Genomic DNA, 15,463 nt, shown 5'->3' with positions numbered 1-15,463 from the left:
GTGCCTCTGCCCTTTCACGCTTTTCCCACCTTGACCCCCTGCCCCCTCGACAACTCGCACCAGAAGCGCCATCTCGGCCCCTCTACTGCCTTGCTGCGCCCACCAGCAAGGGCTCGCAGCCAACGCCTCTTTGGCCCTACCCTGGCCCGCGCACGCGTGGCCAGCCTCGCGGTAACCGCCCCTCTGCTTTCCCCTCAAGCCACTCCACTGCTTGGCGAGGAAGCGAATGGCCTGGCGGGAGTGCCGGTGGGAGCTCTTGCATTCCCGTGTCCTACCTCGGCCCCAGAGGGGCCCGGGTCTGGCTGGGGGGGGCGTGGCCAGCCTCTGGGTCCATTCAGCCTTCGCACTGAGGGAGCTGGCTCTGGGCCATGCCAAGGAGCGGCTGCCACCCCCCCCCAGGGCCTGCCTGGAGGAGAGAGAGCGCTCCCCGCGTTTCAGGCGGGGACATGGTGCACCAAAGACTCGGTGCCCATGCAAGAGCTTGTCAGGATTCAGGCGGCTGAGTCACACACGCTCTCCCCCCGCAAAACCTTTCCCTCACCTCTCCTCTGGCAGGGCAGTCCCCAAAGTCACCTGCTAGGGCATGGCCCGGGCGAGAGCTGCCCAGGAGAGGGGCTGCCCCACTCCCCTTGCTTCCCAGCCCCTCGGAAGCTGCCCTGCTGCCCCTTGCACTTTCACACCCCACCAAGGAAAGGCTCACACCAACTCGGAAAGGCAGTTTATTTCCGTGGATAAAAGCCATTTCTGTGGTAACTGCCCAGCATGCTGTCCTGCTGCTCTCTGCTCCGGAGGCGGCACATCACCAAAGCGCTGCGGGGAGGGGGGGGGGGGGGGGGGGGGGGGCACGGGTCAGGAGGAAGATGTGGCGCCACTTGAGATGTGCCTGGAAATCTTATGGTGCACGCCCACCCCCCCCTCCACCGCGCTGGAGTGGGCGGGATGTGTGAGCCCAGGCCAGGCTCCAAGGCTGCTTCCAAGCCCGAGGTGGGGCTGGAAAAGACCCTCTTTCCCCAGGGCCATGGCAGGAAGGGCATTGCAGGAAGGGGGCAACCCGCCTGGCTTGGGAGGTATTTACCGGCGCGCCGCCTCCTCCTTCTTCAGCCTCTGTCGGTTTTGTTCCACCCTTTCCTTCCACCTGTCCCGAAGAACTTTGTATGATGTCATAAGCTGCATGTTCTGCTTTGCTTGCGGGGACACTTGCCTGCAATAGGAGTGACAAAGTCCCTCTCCTGCTCTCCCGGGACCCTTCTGGCCCCAGGCCCTGCAAACCCAAGTTGGAAGAGAGGAAACCAGGGGCTGTTGTAAGATGTGCCCCGGAGCTGAGGCAGTTGGGCTCCTGGCACCTCAAGGTTGGGGGGGGGGAGGGGGGAGGGGGGGAGGGGGTCGGTCACAGCCCGTCGACTGGCCCTGGCCCTGGCTCTGAGCTTGCACGCCCCCACACGCTTACTTTGGGGGGGGCCTCCCCAGCATGTCAGTGTCTGGGTAGCGGCGCTGCTCGAGGTGGACTTGCTTCTCCAGCAGCATGATCTGTTTTGCAAGGAAAAGAAGAAGAAATGGTTTCAGGATGGAGGGCTGCGTGGGGGAGATGATAGCACTGGCCCACTCGCAGGGGAGGCACCTAGTCCTTGTAAGCCAGACTCAGGCTACACAAGGAGCTGCTACAACGGGCTACCATAGCTGGGCCCCTGGAGCTCTGCCCCCGGCACGTCAGCCAGCTGCCCCTGAGAGCCGGTTTCCGGCTCGAGGGCAGGCACCGCAGGCAGAGCTTGCCTAGTGGGGAGGCAACCCACCCACCCCCCCCCCCCCAGCTGCCCTGGCTCCGGCACCTGGCTCCTTCTGGCTCCGGGACCTGGCTGCAGCCGTCTCCCTCCTAGGAAGGGGTGGGCCAGCTTGGGCGCTGCTCCTTGGAGGCAGGCAGCGGCCTGTACCTGGGCCTGACGCTGGGCGTGTTTCTCCAGGGCGGCCTGCTGTTCCTCCCACGGTGCTTGGTCCTGCCTTTGCTTCTCTCGCAAGAGGGAGACACGGGCAGCTCTTCCTAAGCTCTGCGTGGGAGGGCAGGCTGTTTCCTGGGGCGCCGTGGAAAGGCAACAGTATTAGTCTTGTCTGTTTGGGTGGGGATTCTGGGTGGGTGGTGGTGGGGGGGGGGTGTTGGCTTTTGCTCTTCTCCCGCTCTTCTGCCCCTTGTCTGCAGCCTCACCACCACCAATCACTCTTTTGCGGGTTTTTCAGCAGAAGGCAGGCTGAAAAAGCCGTTGTAAAAGTCGTGCCTAACTACGCCCCAAAGTAGCAGCCAGAGAGGCCGCTGACGGCTCCAGTGAGCACACACTGGGGGCCCTTCTCGGAGTGAGTCTCATAGGACTGAGCTTTCCTAGCGGTCAGTGAGATGCAAGGACTGCCCAGAGCCCGCTCACGCACCTGTGCTGCGCTCCTGGCAGTGGCGCCGGCGCCGGCGCGGCCAGGCCGAGGTCCGGCGGGAGGATGCGGGAGGTATTTAACGCCAACCTCCTTCCCCAGGGAGGTGCCCAGCATGGGGGCTGTCGGGTTCAGAATGATCCTGAGAAGACACCACAGGAGGCGTTAGGACAAGGGCAGGAGGCGTTTGCTAATAAAGAGTTGCGTTCAGCTCCCCAAAAGATCGGGACGCTGGAGGGAAACGAAGCCAACGTGAGGCTCTCCCGCAAACCTGCGCGTGCTTGCCGTGCAGCAAGAGGGCGCCTTTGGTGGGACACGCGTCAGGAGCCTTTTCGAGTCCCTCGGGCCGGGCCGGCATGGCCAAAGGGGATGTCTCCCCTGCGCAGGTACTAGTGTCCCCCTCAGCCCTTCCCCCAAGGGTCTCACCTGGCAGGAGGCTTCCTCTCCGCGCCTTGCCCCCTCGTGCCTGCCCCGCAGTTTGGCAGCGTGGGGAGAGAAAGCTCCTCCCGGTGCTGCAGCAGCTTGCCAGGACGCTGCTCTGTAAGTAGGGCACAAGGAAGCTCTTCAGAGCAGCCCCTTGCCGGGGGGACGGGGACGGGGGACAGGACGGGACGGGGAAGGGGACGGGGGGGGGAGGGCACATCTTAACCTGGCTGCTGTCACCCAGCGTGGGACAGGGACCCAACCGGCTCAGGAGGGAGCGTTTCCCTTACCTTTGCTGCTCCTGACAGCCCCGAGCTCTTCTTCCAGCTCCTTCTCCTGTGGGGAGCCGGCGGGGGCAGCCTTGGCCTCCGGGCTGCTTTCCACAGTGAGCTGAAACCTGGAAAGCAAAAGACAACCCAGCTTTGAAGAAAGGGCACCGTCTCCCCTTTGCAGCTTGCGAACACTGATCCTCCTCACTGCCCTTTGAGACCTGCTCGCGTCCCACCTCCTTTGTGTCCGTGCACAGCTCTTTGGGGGCTTTTTTTTGGCACTCTTCCCCCAAAAGACAGAAGGCGTAGCCTAAATGCCTCTCTGTGTGCAGTCCCTTCTCTCTGATGGGAAGGACGGCAGGCTGGCCACGAGAAAGGCGGTCACGATTCCCGGTCACTCCAGGCAAAGACACGTGTAGCCCAAGCTGAGCATTAGTGAAGCGGGAACCGATCGCCGTGCGAGTTATTCCCAACTCGATGGTGAGTGTCGCGCCCTGGCGGGGCCCGGTCCCGAGCAGCAGCTGGGAAGCTGCCTGCTCCGTTGGCCGAGGGCTGCAAAGGAAACACGCTCACCTCGGGAACACGTGGACGGGGCTCGACCGGGTCCCCAGAGCAGCACGTCTGCCGGAGACGGACAGATCTGTCGTACGCAGTCTCTGCAATGTAACACAGACCCATTGGGAGGCTTCCAAGGCAGTTCTCTCCTTGCTCCCAAAGGCAGCAGACCATTCAGGATTCCCAGAGAAATCAAAGTAGCCTGGAAAACCTGAGCAACTTACACTGCAGAGGGCCGCAGTCAGGCTTGCAGTGCCCTCCAGCCGCTGGGTGCAGTGGGCATAAAACCTCATGTGCATGCTGTCTTTTTGGCGGGTCAGAACACCGATGTCTCTGAAGGCAAAGGCGACGTTCTCTTTGTTCCTCACGTGGGAAGAGAACAAGCGGATGGTCTCCGCCACACAGTCTTCCACCACGTGCCTCGAGAAGGAGGTGGCCAGGGACAACCGCCGGTAGTTCAGCGGCTTGATCTTGATGTCGTCTACACAGAGGAGGAACAACGTCACTGCCACCGCAGGCCAGCTTTGCATTGTTGGGCCATCAAGAAATGTGAGTGGCGTGGAGTCAGGTGCTAGGGCAGTTCAAAGGAGAGAGCCCGACTGTGTGCACAAAATTCTGTAGCACAAAATACTACAGAAAAAGTCCTTTTCAGAAAGAGCTCTCGGGGAGGGGGGGGGGGGGGGCGGGGGGCAGTGTGTTGGGGGGTGGGGGGGAGCGGGTGAAGCTGGACATCCCTACTTCTCCCTGCCCCTTCCAAAGAGCAGGGAGCACCCAACCCGCCCCGTACGTGATGTGGCAAGGGGAAGCAGAGGGTGGCCACTGCCGTCTCACCAGGGAGAGTCCCTTTGGGGCGCTGGAGCCCCTGCAGCCAGACCATGTCCATGCCCAGCTGGAAAAGAGGCCTTCGAACCATCCGCACGTCATCTTTGCCGAGGTGCAGTGGCTCTCGGACCGTGCAGAAGGTCCCGAGCCCCGCTACCAGGACACCCTGCACGCAGCAAAGACAAAAAGGCCCACCGGTAAGTCTTCTGGTGGTGGAAAAAAAAAACCAAAAAACCGTGATGTTTGCCAGAGCGTGGGAACGCTGCTCTGTGCCCTGCCCACTCCTGACATACAAATGGAAGCCTTTGGAAAAAAAAAAAAAAAAAAAAAAAAAAGCCTTTGGAAGCCTTTAGAGAAGAGCCACATTGCCCGGATTGTGTCCTCGCCCTCCCTGAAGTGTTCGCTAACGTCCCTCGGCTAGAGAAGATTCCAGGGGTTTCCAACAGCCCTGGCACAGCCGCCCCGTCTCTCTGCTTGGTCTTTCCTCTGGGGCCACAGGGAAGAGAGAAGCCCAGGGACGTGCCAAACGCTTTCTCACGCTAGAGGTGCACGTGGTTTCTCTCCTGGCTGGCCAGAAAGCTGCTCTGCAGCACACGGGCTGCTTGTGGTGTGCTGCCGTGGCGCTGGGGGAAGGCTTGCTCCCGGGCACCCAGGGCTCTCCAGGCAGCTGAAACCCTCCAGAGCTGGGGCGACCAGGACACCAGCCCACCTTGTCCCGCATCAGCTGTTCCAGGATGTAATTGGACACAGCGTCCCAAATTGCGACAATCTCTGGAAAGCAAGGGAAGGACACGTCAGGCCCCGGGCCAAGCAGCTCACAACCTCTCCCCAAGCAAGCTCCTAACCCCGGCGGTGACAGATGCAGGCCTACACAAACCCTCCCAGAAGCCATTGTCCTGGCTGCGGAGCCGGGCTTTTTCCCGATTGCAGACTGCCGGCCTTACTCCGAGCCCAGCGGGGGCATTTCTGGCAGGCACTCGAGAACCCCACAGGAGCTGCAGGACACCCTACCCCAGCCCTCTGGCACACAGGACCCTTTTCCTCCCAGGCCCGGCTCTCGTGACAGCCCCCCCCAGCCCTGTGCAGCCACCCCCACAGCCCAGGGTCCACAGCTATTCTGACAGACAACAGTCGCCGCGGCACCTCGGGAAGCAGCTCCCCAAGCCCTTACCCTCCGTGCAGAGCTGCAGGAGCGTTGGGAACAAGGACCTCTGCTCCGGGCTGATGGTCTCGGTCCAGCAGCCCTCCATCTCGCTTGTCCCCTTGCCCTCAGCTCGCCTCTCCAGCCAGGGGAAAAGGACGCTCTTGTCGTCTCCTCGCCCCACACTCCTTCCTGTCCAAGGCGCCCCTGCTCCTCTGCCCGACGGAGAGGGGCCCCCGGCGTGGCCCTGCTGCCGCCTGTCCCCTCTGCTTGCTGCAGAGCGGCTCCAAAGAGCAGCAGTGGGGAGCACAGCGAGCAGCACCAGGCCAGCGCCCGGGCCTTCGCAGGGAAGTGCGGACGGACACCACCACGGGACAGAGGAGCCCCTCTCTGTGATGCAGCGCGTCCCACTGTGACCTCAGCCTGTGTCATCTCTGGGGGCTCATTAGGTCACCAGCACAGAGATGCCACAGCCAGGGAAGGAGCAGAGAGATTGGCCCTCTTTCCCCGGGAAGCACGTTCCCTTCCCCCCACTTCTCTTCCAAAACTGGAAGCGGGACCCCGGTTCAGCTCAGCTCGGGGCCATCAGTCCCTGTCCCAGCGACGGCGTAGCAGTGGCGCTCCCCAGCTCCGCCAAGGCTGTGCCCCTCCCGGGCCACGGGCCCTGCCGAGCCGGAGCCCGACCTGCGCGCTGACTGTGCGGCCTAGCCTTGGCCTGGCCCCCCTCACCATGGAGGTGCCTGAATGGCCTGGGCTCAGGGCTGCCCCCCCCCCTGCCAAGCCCCGACCTGCCCTTCTCCCCGGCTTGGGGCGGGTGGGATGGGCCCTGGAGGGCGAGGCCCCTGCCCTGACAGCCCTGGCGTCTCCCCGGGCTCCCCAGCGCCCCCAGGCCACTACTGGCTCATGCTGAGCCCTGACACACGCAGCCTTCCTGGCTCCGGCTGTGCTGCACACATCGCTTGGCCGCAGGGTAAACTTAGGCGATTAACGCTCCCAGAGGAGGCTGTAGGCAGCACCCATTTGGCACCTGGCCAGGATGCCACCAGCGTGGCCTTGTCCTTTTCTTGACGTGAAGCTGCATGTTTTCATGTAAATAGCCCTTTGCTCGCCAGCAGAAATGAAGAACAGCGTTTCTGCAGGATTTCCTTAGCACTAAAGACGGCAATACCAGTGCAACTCGGCACAGAGGCGTTCTGCGCCGCGTCCAGTGCTGAACAGCTCAAGGTTCCCAGCATCCAAAGAGATGTAGGATTTCTACGCTTTCCCCTTTTTCCTTCTCATGGCACCTCCGTTAGAGAGCATTTTAATCCGTAGCGTACGGCGTCCGAGTGCCTTTCTTACAAGGCTCTCTAACGAATGCTTGCAGGCGTGCGTGACACCCCTGCATCCTCCCGCCTGGCCTTGGATTGGTCGTGCCGGTGCGATTCCCAGGGGCACAGGACACGTACATGACTGGGAGGCAGGTGGTCCTTGCCCCTCGGCGACTAGCAGAAAAGCCTGGCCCTACAAGACACAGCTCGAAGTTGGTCTTACCAACTGTGGAAAGAGTCAACATGCAGTTCTTGCCACCTCGCCTTCGAGGCTCCCCACTGGAGGCAGGAAAGCAGCAGTGCAGCGCGTGGGCGTGTGCTGAGAAGCTTGGTGTCAGAAAAGGGGAGGAGGGGGGGGGTTTCAAGAAATGGAGAGGCAGGGAAGCTGGAGGGGTGGCTGCACTCTGGGCCTGGCTCTTACAGAGGCCTTTCCCTAGCACCAGTTCAAAAGGTGCTTTTCCTGGCAAGCTCTGGCAAGCTCTAGCGGCTGTGAAGCAGCTCTGTGGTTTGCCCCTGAGCAGAGGAAGAGCCAGGTCTAAAGCGCAGGTGCCAGAGCACAGGACACAGAGGCAGCCAACCAATGCTGCAGCCCGGAGTAATCCTTGGGGCCCGTGGCCTGAGAGGGATATGCCTGTGGTGGAGCCGGAGACCGGCAGTGCTATCGCGTTGCTGGGCTAGCACTGATGGCCCTGGGCTAAGCTCAGATGGGCTCCTGGGTCATGGGTAGGGCGGGATGCCAGAGGAGGCCGCTCAGGGGCACTAGGCCTACGTGCAGATTCAACAAGAAAGGTGAAGCTGGTGAGAGGGCTTTGGCACCAAATGCTGCTCACAGCTGAGATATATGTCTAGGGCCCTGCGCTGCAACTTGAATGCCTCCTCCAAGCCTGCGCGAAGAGCACTGGTCTGATTCCTCTCTTTTCCCAAACTGAGACCGTGCCTACTAGCAAAGTCTTATCACAAAGGTGATTTTTGGCCAAACCACTCACTTGCCATTACCATCAACAAGTGATTGCAGCCAACGCCCCTTCCACCCAACAGGGCCCTGGCATGCCTAGCCGACCACACAATAAACGCACCCCTCTCTTCCCAACCTGACGCCACGCCTGCTGCTGCCGCATTTGCACGACAAGAGGCATTCGGGCCCTACTACTCGCTTGCCGCAGCGATGAACAGGCGTTCGCAGCCCTACTCTCTTGGGCCCCTCAGCCGACCCCGCAACGCCTAGAGCTGCCCCACCACACCTGCACCTCTGCGCTGCTGCTCTTCTCCCAAGTTGACACCCTGCCGACAGGGTGACTCACACAAGCAACGCAATCCTGGCCAATCCACTCCCTTGCCACCACCGCCACCCAGAAGTGCTTGTAGCCAAGTTCTCTTGGGCCCCGCAGCGGCCCAGCCACGCCGAGTCCAGCCCCCAAACAGCAGTGCCTCTGCCCTTTCACGCTTTTCCCACCTTGACCCCCTGCCCCCTCGACAACTCGCACCAGAAGCGCCATCTCGGCCCCTCTACTGCCTTGCTGCGCCCACCAGCAAGGGCTCGCAGCCAACGCCTCTTTGGCCCTACCCTGGCCCGCGCACGCGTGGCCAGCCTCGCGGTAACCGCCCCTCTGCTTTCCCCTCAAGCCACTCCACTGCTTGGCGAGGAAGCGAATGGCCTGGCGGGAGTGCCGGTGGGAGCTCTTGCATTCCCGTGTCCTACCTCGGCCCCAGAGGGGCCCGGGTCTGGCTGGGGGGGGCGTGGCCAGCCTCTGGGTCCATTCAGCCTTCGCACTGAGGGAGCTGGCTCTGGGCCATGCCAAGGAGCGGCTGCCACCCCCCCCCAGGGCCTGCCTGGAGGAGAGAGAGCGCTCCCCGCGTTTCAGGCGGGGACATGGTGCACCAAAGACTCGGTGCCCATGCAAGAGCTTGTCAGGATTCAGGCGGCTGAGTCACACACGCTCTCCCCCCGCAAAACCTTTCCCTCACCTCTCCTCTGGCAGGGCAGTCCCCAAAGTCACCTGCTAGGGCATGGCCCGGGCGAGAGCTGCCCAGGAGAGGGGCTGCCCCACTCCCCTTGCTTCCCAGCCCCTCGGAAGCTGCCCTGCTGCCCCTTGCACTTTCACACCCCACCAAGGAAAGGCTCACACCAACTCGGAAAGGCAGTTTATTTCCGTGGATAAAAGCCATTTCTGTGGTAACTGCCCAGCATGCTGTCCTGCTGCTCTCTGCTCCGGAGGCGGCACATCACCAAAGCGCTGCGGGGAGGGGGGGGGGGGGGGGGGGGGGCACGGGTCAGGAGGAAGATGTGGCGCCACTTGAGATGTGCCTGGAAATCTTATGGTGCACGCCCACCCCCCCCTCCACCGCGCTGGAGTGGGCGGGATGTGTGAGCCCAGGCCAGGCTCCAAGGCTGCTTCCAAGCCCGAGGTGGGGCTGGAAAAGACCCTCTTTCCCCAGGGCCATGGCAGGAAGGGCATTGCAGGAAGGGGGCAACCCGCCTGGCTTGGGAGGTATTTACCGGCGCGCCGCCTCCTCCTTCTTCAGCCTCTGTCGGTTTTGTTCCACCCTTTCCTTCCACCTGTCCCGAAGAACTTTGTATGATGTCATAAGCTGCATGTTCTGCTTTGCTTGCGGGGACACTTGCCTGCAATAGGAGTGACAAAGTCCCTCTCCTGCTCTCCCGGGACCCTTCTGGCCCCAGGCCCTGCAAACCCAAGTTGGAAGAGAGGAAACCAGGGGCTGTTGTAAGATGTGCCCCGGAGCTGAGGCAGTTGGGCTCCTGGCACCTCAAGGTTGGGGGGGGGGAGGGGGGAGGGGGGGAGGGGGTCGGTCACAGCCCGTCGACTGGCCCTGGCCCTGGCTCTGAGCTTGCACGCCCCCACACGCTTACTTTGGGGGGGGCCTCCCCAGCATGTCAGTGTCTGGGTAGCGGCGCTGCTCGAGGTGGACTTGCTTCTCCAGCAGCATGATCTGTTTTGCAAGGAAAAGAAGAAGAAATGGTTTCAGGATGGAGGGCTGCGTGGGGGAGATGATAGCACTGGCCCACTCGCAGGGGAGGCACCTAGTCCTTGTAAGCCAGACTCAGGCTACACAAGGAGCTGCTACAACGGGCTACCATAGCTGGGCCCCTGGAGCTCTGCCCCCGGCACGTCAGCCAGCTGCCCCTGAGAGCCGGTTTCCGGCTCGAGGGCAGGCACCGCAGGCAGAGCTTGCCTAGTGGGGAGGCAACCCACCCACCCCCCCCCCCCCAGCTGCCCTGGCTCCGGCACCTGGCTCCTTCTGGCTCCGGGACCTGGCTGCAGCCGTCTCCCTCCTAGGAAGGGGTGGGCCAGCTTGGGCGCTGCTCCTTGGAGGCAGGCAGCGGCCTGTACCTGGGCCTGACGCTGGGCGTGTTTCTCCAGGGCGGCCTGCTGTTCCTCCCACGGTGCTTGGTCCTGCCTTTGCTTCTCTCGCAAGAGGGAGACACGGGCAGCTCTTCCTAAGCTCTGCGTGGGAGGGCAGGCTGTTTCCTGGGGCGCCGTGGAAAGGCAACAGTATTAGTCTTGTCTGTTTGGGTGGGGATTCTGGGTGGGTGGTGGTGGGGGGGGGGTGTTGGCTTTTGCTCTTCTCCCGCTCTTCTGCCCCTTGTCTGCAGCCTCACCACCACCAATCACTCTTTTGCGGGTTTTTCAGCAGAAGGCAGGCTGAAAAAGCCGTTGTAAAAGTCGTGCCTAACTACGCCCCAAAGTAGCAGCCAGAGAGGCCGCTGACGGCTCCAGTGAGCACACACTGGGGGCCCTTCTCGGAGTGAGTCTCATAGGACTGAGCTTTCCTAGCGGTCAGTGAGATGCAAGGACTGCCCAGAGCCCGCTCACGCACCTGTGCTGCGCTCCTGGCAGTGGCGCCGGCGCCGGCGCGGCCAGGCCGAGGTCCGGCGGGAGGATGCGGGAGGTATTTAACGCCAACCTCCTTCCCCAGGGAGGTGCCCAGCATGGGGGCTGTCGGGTTCAGAATGATCCTGAGAAGACACCACAGGAGGCGTTAGGACAAGGGCAGGAGGCGTTTGCTAATAAAGAGTTGCGTTCAGCTCCCCAAAAGATCGGGACGCTGGAGGGAAACGAAGCCAACGTGAGGCTCTCCCGCAAACCTGCGCGTGCTTGCCGTGCAGCAAGAGGGCGCCTTTGGTGGGACACGCGTCAGGAGCCTTTTCGAGTCCCTCGGGCCGGGCCGGCATGGCCAAAGGGGATGTCTCCCCTGCGCAGGTACTAGTGTCCCCCTCAGCCCTTCCCCCAAGGGTCTCACCTGGCAGGAGGCTTCCTCTCCGCGCCTTGCCCCCTCGTGCCTGCCCCGCAGTTTGGCAGCGTGGGGAGAGAAAGCTCCTCCCGGTGCTGCAGCAGCTTGCCAGGACGCTGCTCTGTAAGTAGGGCACAAGGAAGCTCTTCAGAGCAGCCCCTTGCCGGGGGGACGGGGACGGGGGACAGGACGGGACGGGGAAGGGGACGGGGGGGGGAGGGCACATCTTAACCTGGCTGCTGTCACCCAGCGTGGGACAGGGACCCAACCGGCTCAGGAGGGAGCGTTTCCCTTACCTTTGCTGCTCCTGACAGCCCCGAGCTCTTCTTCCAGCTCCTTCTCCTGTGGGGAGCCGGCGGGGGCAGCCTTGGCCTCCGGGCTGCTTTCCACAGTGAGCTGAAACCTGGAAAGCAAAAGACAACCCAGCTTTGAAGAAAGGGCACCGTCTCCCCTTTGCAGCTTGCGAACACTGATCCTCCTCACTGCCCTTTGAGACCTGCTCGCGTCCCACCTCCTTTGTGTCCGTGCACAGCTCTTTGGGGGCTTTTTTTTGGCACTCTTCCCCCAAAAGACAGAAGGCGTAGCCTAAATGCCTCTCTGTGTGCAGTCCCTTCTCTCTGATGGGAAGGACGGCAGGCTGGCCACGAGAAAGGCGGTCACGATTCCCGGTCACTCCAGGCAAAGACACGTGTAGCCCAAGCTGAGCATTAGTGAAGCGGGAACCGATCGCCGTGCGAGTTATTCCCAACTCGATGGTGAGTGTCGCGCCCTGGCGGGGCCCGGTCCCGAGCAGCAGCTGGGAAGCTGCCTGCTCCGTTGGCCGAGGGCTGCAAAGGAAACACGCTCACCTCGGGAACACGTGGACGGGGCTCGACCGGGTCCCCAGAGCAGCACGTCTGCCGGAGACGGACAGATCTGTCGTACGCAGTCTCTGCAATGTAACACAGACCCATTGGGAGGCTTCCAAGGCAGTTCTCTCCTTGCTCCCAAAGGCAGCAGACCATTCAGGATTCCCAGAGAAATCAAAGTAGCCTGGAAAACCTGAGCAACTTACACTGCAGAGGGCCGCAGTCAGGCTTGCAGTGCCCTCCAGCCGCTGGGTGCAGTGGGCATAAAACCTCATGTGCATGCTGTCTTTTTGGCGGGTCAGAACACCGATGTCTCTGAAGGCAAAGGCGACGTTCTCTTTGTTCCTCACGTGGGAAGAGAACAAGCGGATGGTCTCCGCCACACAGTCTTCCACCACGTGCCTCGAGAAGGAGGTGGCCAGGGACAACCGCCGGTAGTTCAGCGGCTTGATCTTGATGTCGTCTACACAGAGGAGGAACAACGTCACTGCCACCGCAGGCCAGCTTTGCATTGTTGGGCCATCAAGAAATGTGAGTGGCGTGGAGTCAGGTGCTAGGGCAGTTCAAAGGAGAGAGCCCGACTGTGTGCACAAAATTCTGTAGCACAAAATACTACAGAAAAAGTCCTTTTCAGAAAGAGCTCTCGGGGAGGGGGGGGGGGGGGGCGGGGGGCAGTGTGTTGGGGGGTGGGGGGGAGCGGGTGAAGCTGGACATCCCTACTTCTCCCTGCCCCTTCCAAAGAGCAGGGAGCACCCAACCCGCCCCGTACGTGATGTGGCAAGGGGAAGCAGAGGGTGGCCACTGCCGTCTCACCAGGGAGAGTCCCTTTGGGGCGCTGGAGCCCCTGCAGCCAGACCATGTCCATGCCCAGCTGGAAAAGAGGCCTTCGAACCATCCGCACGTCATCTTTGCCGAGGTGCAGTGGCTCTCGGACCGTGCAGAAGGTCCCGAGCCCCGCTACCAGGACACCCTGCACGCAGCAAAGACAAAAAGGCCCACCGGTAAGTCTTCTGGTGGTGGAAAAAAAAAACCAAAAAACCGTGATGTTTGCCAGAGCGTGGGAACGCTGCTCTGTGCCCTGCCCACTCCTGACATACAAATGGAAGCCTTTGGAAAAAAAAAAAAAAAAAAAAAAAAAAGCCTTTGGAAGCCTTTAGAGAAGAGCCACATTGCCCGGATTGTGTCCTCGCCCTCCCTGAAGTGTTCGCTAACGTCCCTCGGCTAGAGAAGATTCCAGGGGTTTCCAACAGCCCTGGCACAGCCGCCCCGTCTCTCTGCTTGGTCTTTCCTCTGGGGCCACAGGGAAGAGAGAAGCCCAGGGACGTGCCAAACGCTTTCTCACGCTAGAGGTGCACGTGGTTTCTCTCCTGGCTGGCCAGAAAGCTGCTCTGCAGCACACGGGCTGCTTGTGGTGTGCTGCCGTGGCGCTGGGGGAAGGCTTGCTCCCGGGCACCCAGGGCTCTCCAGGCAGCTGAAACCCTCCAGAGCTGGGGCGACCAGGACACCAGCCCACCTTGTCCCGCATCAGCTGTTCCAGGATGTAATTGGACACAGCGTCCCAAATTGCGACAATCTCTGGAAAGCAAGGGAAGGACACGTCAGGCCCCGGGCCAAGCAGCTCACAACCTCTCCCCAAGCAAGCTCCTAACCCCGGCGGTGACAGATGCAGGCCTACACAAACCCTCCCAGAAGCCATTGTCCTGGCTGCGGAGCCGGGCTTTTTCCCGATTGCAGACTGCCGGCCTTACTCCGAGCCCAGCGGGGGCATTTCTGGCAGGCACTCGAGAACCCCACAGGAGCTGCAGGACACCCTACCCCAGCCCTCTGGCACACAGGACCCTTTTCCTCCCAGGCCCGGCTCTCGTGACAGCCCCCCCCAGCCCTGTGCAGCCACCCCCACAGCCCAGGGTCCACAGCTATTCTGACAGACAACAGTCGCCGCGGCACCTCGGGAAGCAGCTCCCCAAGCCCTTACCCTCCGTGCAGAGCTGCAGGAGCGTTGGGAACAAGGACCTCTGCTCCGGGCTGATGGTCTCGGTCCAGCAGCCCTCCATCTCGCTTGTCCCCTTGCCCTCAGCTCGCCTCTCCAGCCAGGGGAAAAGGACGCTCTTGTCGTCTCCTCGCCCCACACTCCTTCCTGTCCAAGGCGCCCCTGCTCCTCTGCCCGACGGAGAGGGGCCCCCGGCGTGGCCCTGCTGCCGCCTGTCCCCTCTGCTTGCTGCAGAGCGGCTCCAAAGAGCAGCAGTGGGGAGCACAGCGAGCAGCACCAGGCCAGCGCCCGGGCCTTCGCAGGGAAGTGCGGACGGACACCACCACGGGACAGAGGAGCCCCTCTCTGTGATGCAGCGCGTCCCACTGTGACCTCAGCCTGTGTCATCTCTGGGGGCTCATTAGGTCACCAGCACAGAGATGCCACAGCCAGGGAAGGAGCAGAGAGATTGGCCCTCTTTCCCCGGGAAGCACGTTCCCTTCCCCCCACTTCTCTTCCAAAACTGGAAGCGGGACCCCGGTTCAGCTCAGCTCGGGGCCATCAGTCCCTGTCCCAGCGACGGCGTAGCAGTGGCGCTCCCCAGCTCCGCCAAGGCTGTGCCCCTCCCGGGCCACGGGCCCTGCCGAGCCGGAGCCCGACCTGCGCGCTGACTGTGCGGCCTAGCCTTGGCCTGGCCCCCCTCACCATGGAGGTGCCTGAATGGCCTGGGCTCAGGGCTGCCCCCCCCCCTGCCAAGCCCCGACCTGCCCTTCTCCCCGGCTTGGGGCGGGTGGGATGGGCCCTGGAGGGCGAGGCCCCTGCCCTGACAGCCCTGGCGTCTCCCCGGGCTCCCCAGCGCCCCCAGGCCACTACTGGCTCATGCTGAGCCCTGACACACGCAGCCTTCCTGGCTCCGGCTGTGCTGCACACATCGCTTGGCCGCAGGGTAAACTTAGGCGATTAACGCTCCCAGAGGAGGCTGTAGGCAGCACCCATTTGGCACCTGGCCAGGATGCCACCAGCGTGGCCTTGTCCTTTTCTTGACGTGAAGCTGCATGTTTTCATGTAAATAGCCCTTTGCTCGCCAGCAGAAATGAAGAACAGCGTTTCTGCAGGATTTCCTTAGCACTAAAGACGGCAATACCAGTGCAACTCGGCACAGAGGCGTTCTGCGCCGCGTCCAGTGCTGAACAGCTCAAGGTTCCCAGCATCCAAAGAGATGTAGGATTTCTACGCTTTCCCCTTTTTCCTTCTCATGGCACCTCCGTTAGAGAGCATTTTAATCCGTAGCGTACGGCGTCCGAGTGCCTTTCTTACAAGGCTCTCTAACGAATGCTTGCAGGCGTGCGTGACACCCCTGCATCCTCCCGCCTGGCCTTGGATTGGTCGTGCCGGTGCGATTCCCAGGGGCACAGGACACGTACATGACTGGGAGGCAGGTGGTCCTTGCCCCTCGGCGACTA

The 15,463-nt window shown here is 62.2% G+C and overlaps 2 protein-coding genes across 2 annotated transcripts; both read right to left on the bottom strand.

Moving 5' to 3' along the window:
- Positions 1 to 706: 706 nt before the first annotated feature.
- LOC138064918 (uncharacterized) lies at positions 707 to 6,388 on the bottom strand. The gene is made up of 12 exons (XM_068929163.1): positions 5,653 to 6,388; positions 5,191 to 5,252; positions 4,491 to 4,647; positions 3,884 to 4,140; positions 3,678 to 3,760; positions 3,126 to 3,232; positions 2,839 to 2,950; positions 2,416 to 2,554; positions 1,827 to 2,066; positions 1,448 to 1,527; positions 1,076 to 1,261; positions 707 to 810 (listed from the first exon to the last, which is right to left on the bottom strand). The coding sequence occupies exons 1-12, from the start codon at positions 5,729 to 5,731 to the stop codon at positions 720 to 722; spliced, it is 1,593 nt and encodes a 530-aa protein (XP_068785264.1). The 5' UTR covers positions 5,732 to 6,388; the 3' UTR covers positions 707 to 719.
- Positions 6,389 to 9,062: 2,674 nt separating this feature from the next.
- On the bottom strand, positions 9,063 to 14,742 carry LOC138064919 (uncharacterized). The gene is made up of 12 exons (XM_068929164.1): positions 14,007 to 14,742; positions 13,545 to 13,606; positions 12,845 to 13,001; positions 12,238 to 12,494; positions 12,032 to 12,114; positions 11,480 to 11,586; positions 11,193 to 11,304; positions 10,770 to 10,908; positions 10,181 to 10,420; positions 9,802 to 9,881; positions 9,430 to 9,615; positions 9,063 to 9,166 (listed from the first exon to the last, which is right to left on the bottom strand). Exons 1-12 carry the CDS (start codon positions 14,083 to 14,085, stop codon positions 9,076 to 9,078), a joined length of 1,593 nt encoding a protein of 530 aa, XP_068785265.1. The 5' UTR covers positions 14,086 to 14,742; the 3' UTR covers positions 9,063 to 9,075.
- Positions 14,743 to 15,463: the final 721 nt, after the last annotated feature.

Source organism: Struthio camelus, unplaced genomic scaffold (assembly GCF_040807025.1).
Source record: "Struthio camelus isolate bStrCam1 unplaced genomic scaffold, bStrCam1.hap1 HAP1_SCAFFOLD_124, whole genome shotgun sequence".
NCBI classification, from domain to species: domain Eukaryota; kingdom Metazoa; phylum Chordata; class Aves; order Struthioniformes; family Struthionidae; genus Struthio; species Struthio camelus.
The sequence above is the reverse complement of the archived record's forward strand: the minus strand, read 5'-3'. Positions and strand labels throughout refer to the sequence as shown.

Coding starts and splice junctions, on each gene's coding strand:
- LOC138064919 (XM_068929164.1), bottom strand. CDS start 14,085: ATGGAGGGCTGCTGGACCGAGACCATCAGCCCGGAGCAGAGGTCCTTG. Junction 11,305..11,479: donor GGCTGTCAGGAGCAGCAAAG/GTAAGGGAAACG, acceptor CCCTACTTACAG/AGCAGCGTCCTGGCAAGCTG. Junction 9,616..9,801: donor CTGGGGAGGCCCCCCCCAAA/GTAAGCGTGTGG, acceptor TTGGGTTTGCAG/GGCCTGGGGCCAGAAGGGTC.
- LOC138064918 (XM_068929163.1), bottom strand. CDS start 5,731: ATGGAGGGCTGCTGGACCGAGACCATCAGCCCGGAGCAGAGGTCCTTG. Junction 4,648..5,190: donor AACAGCTGATGCGGGACAAG/GTGGGCTGGTGT, acceptor TGCTGCGTGCAG/GGTGTCCTGGTAGCGGGGCT. Junction 2,067..2,415: donor CTGCCAGGAGCGCAGCACAG/GTGCGTGAGCGG, acceptor ACGGCGCCCCAG/GAAACAGCCTGCCCTCCCAC.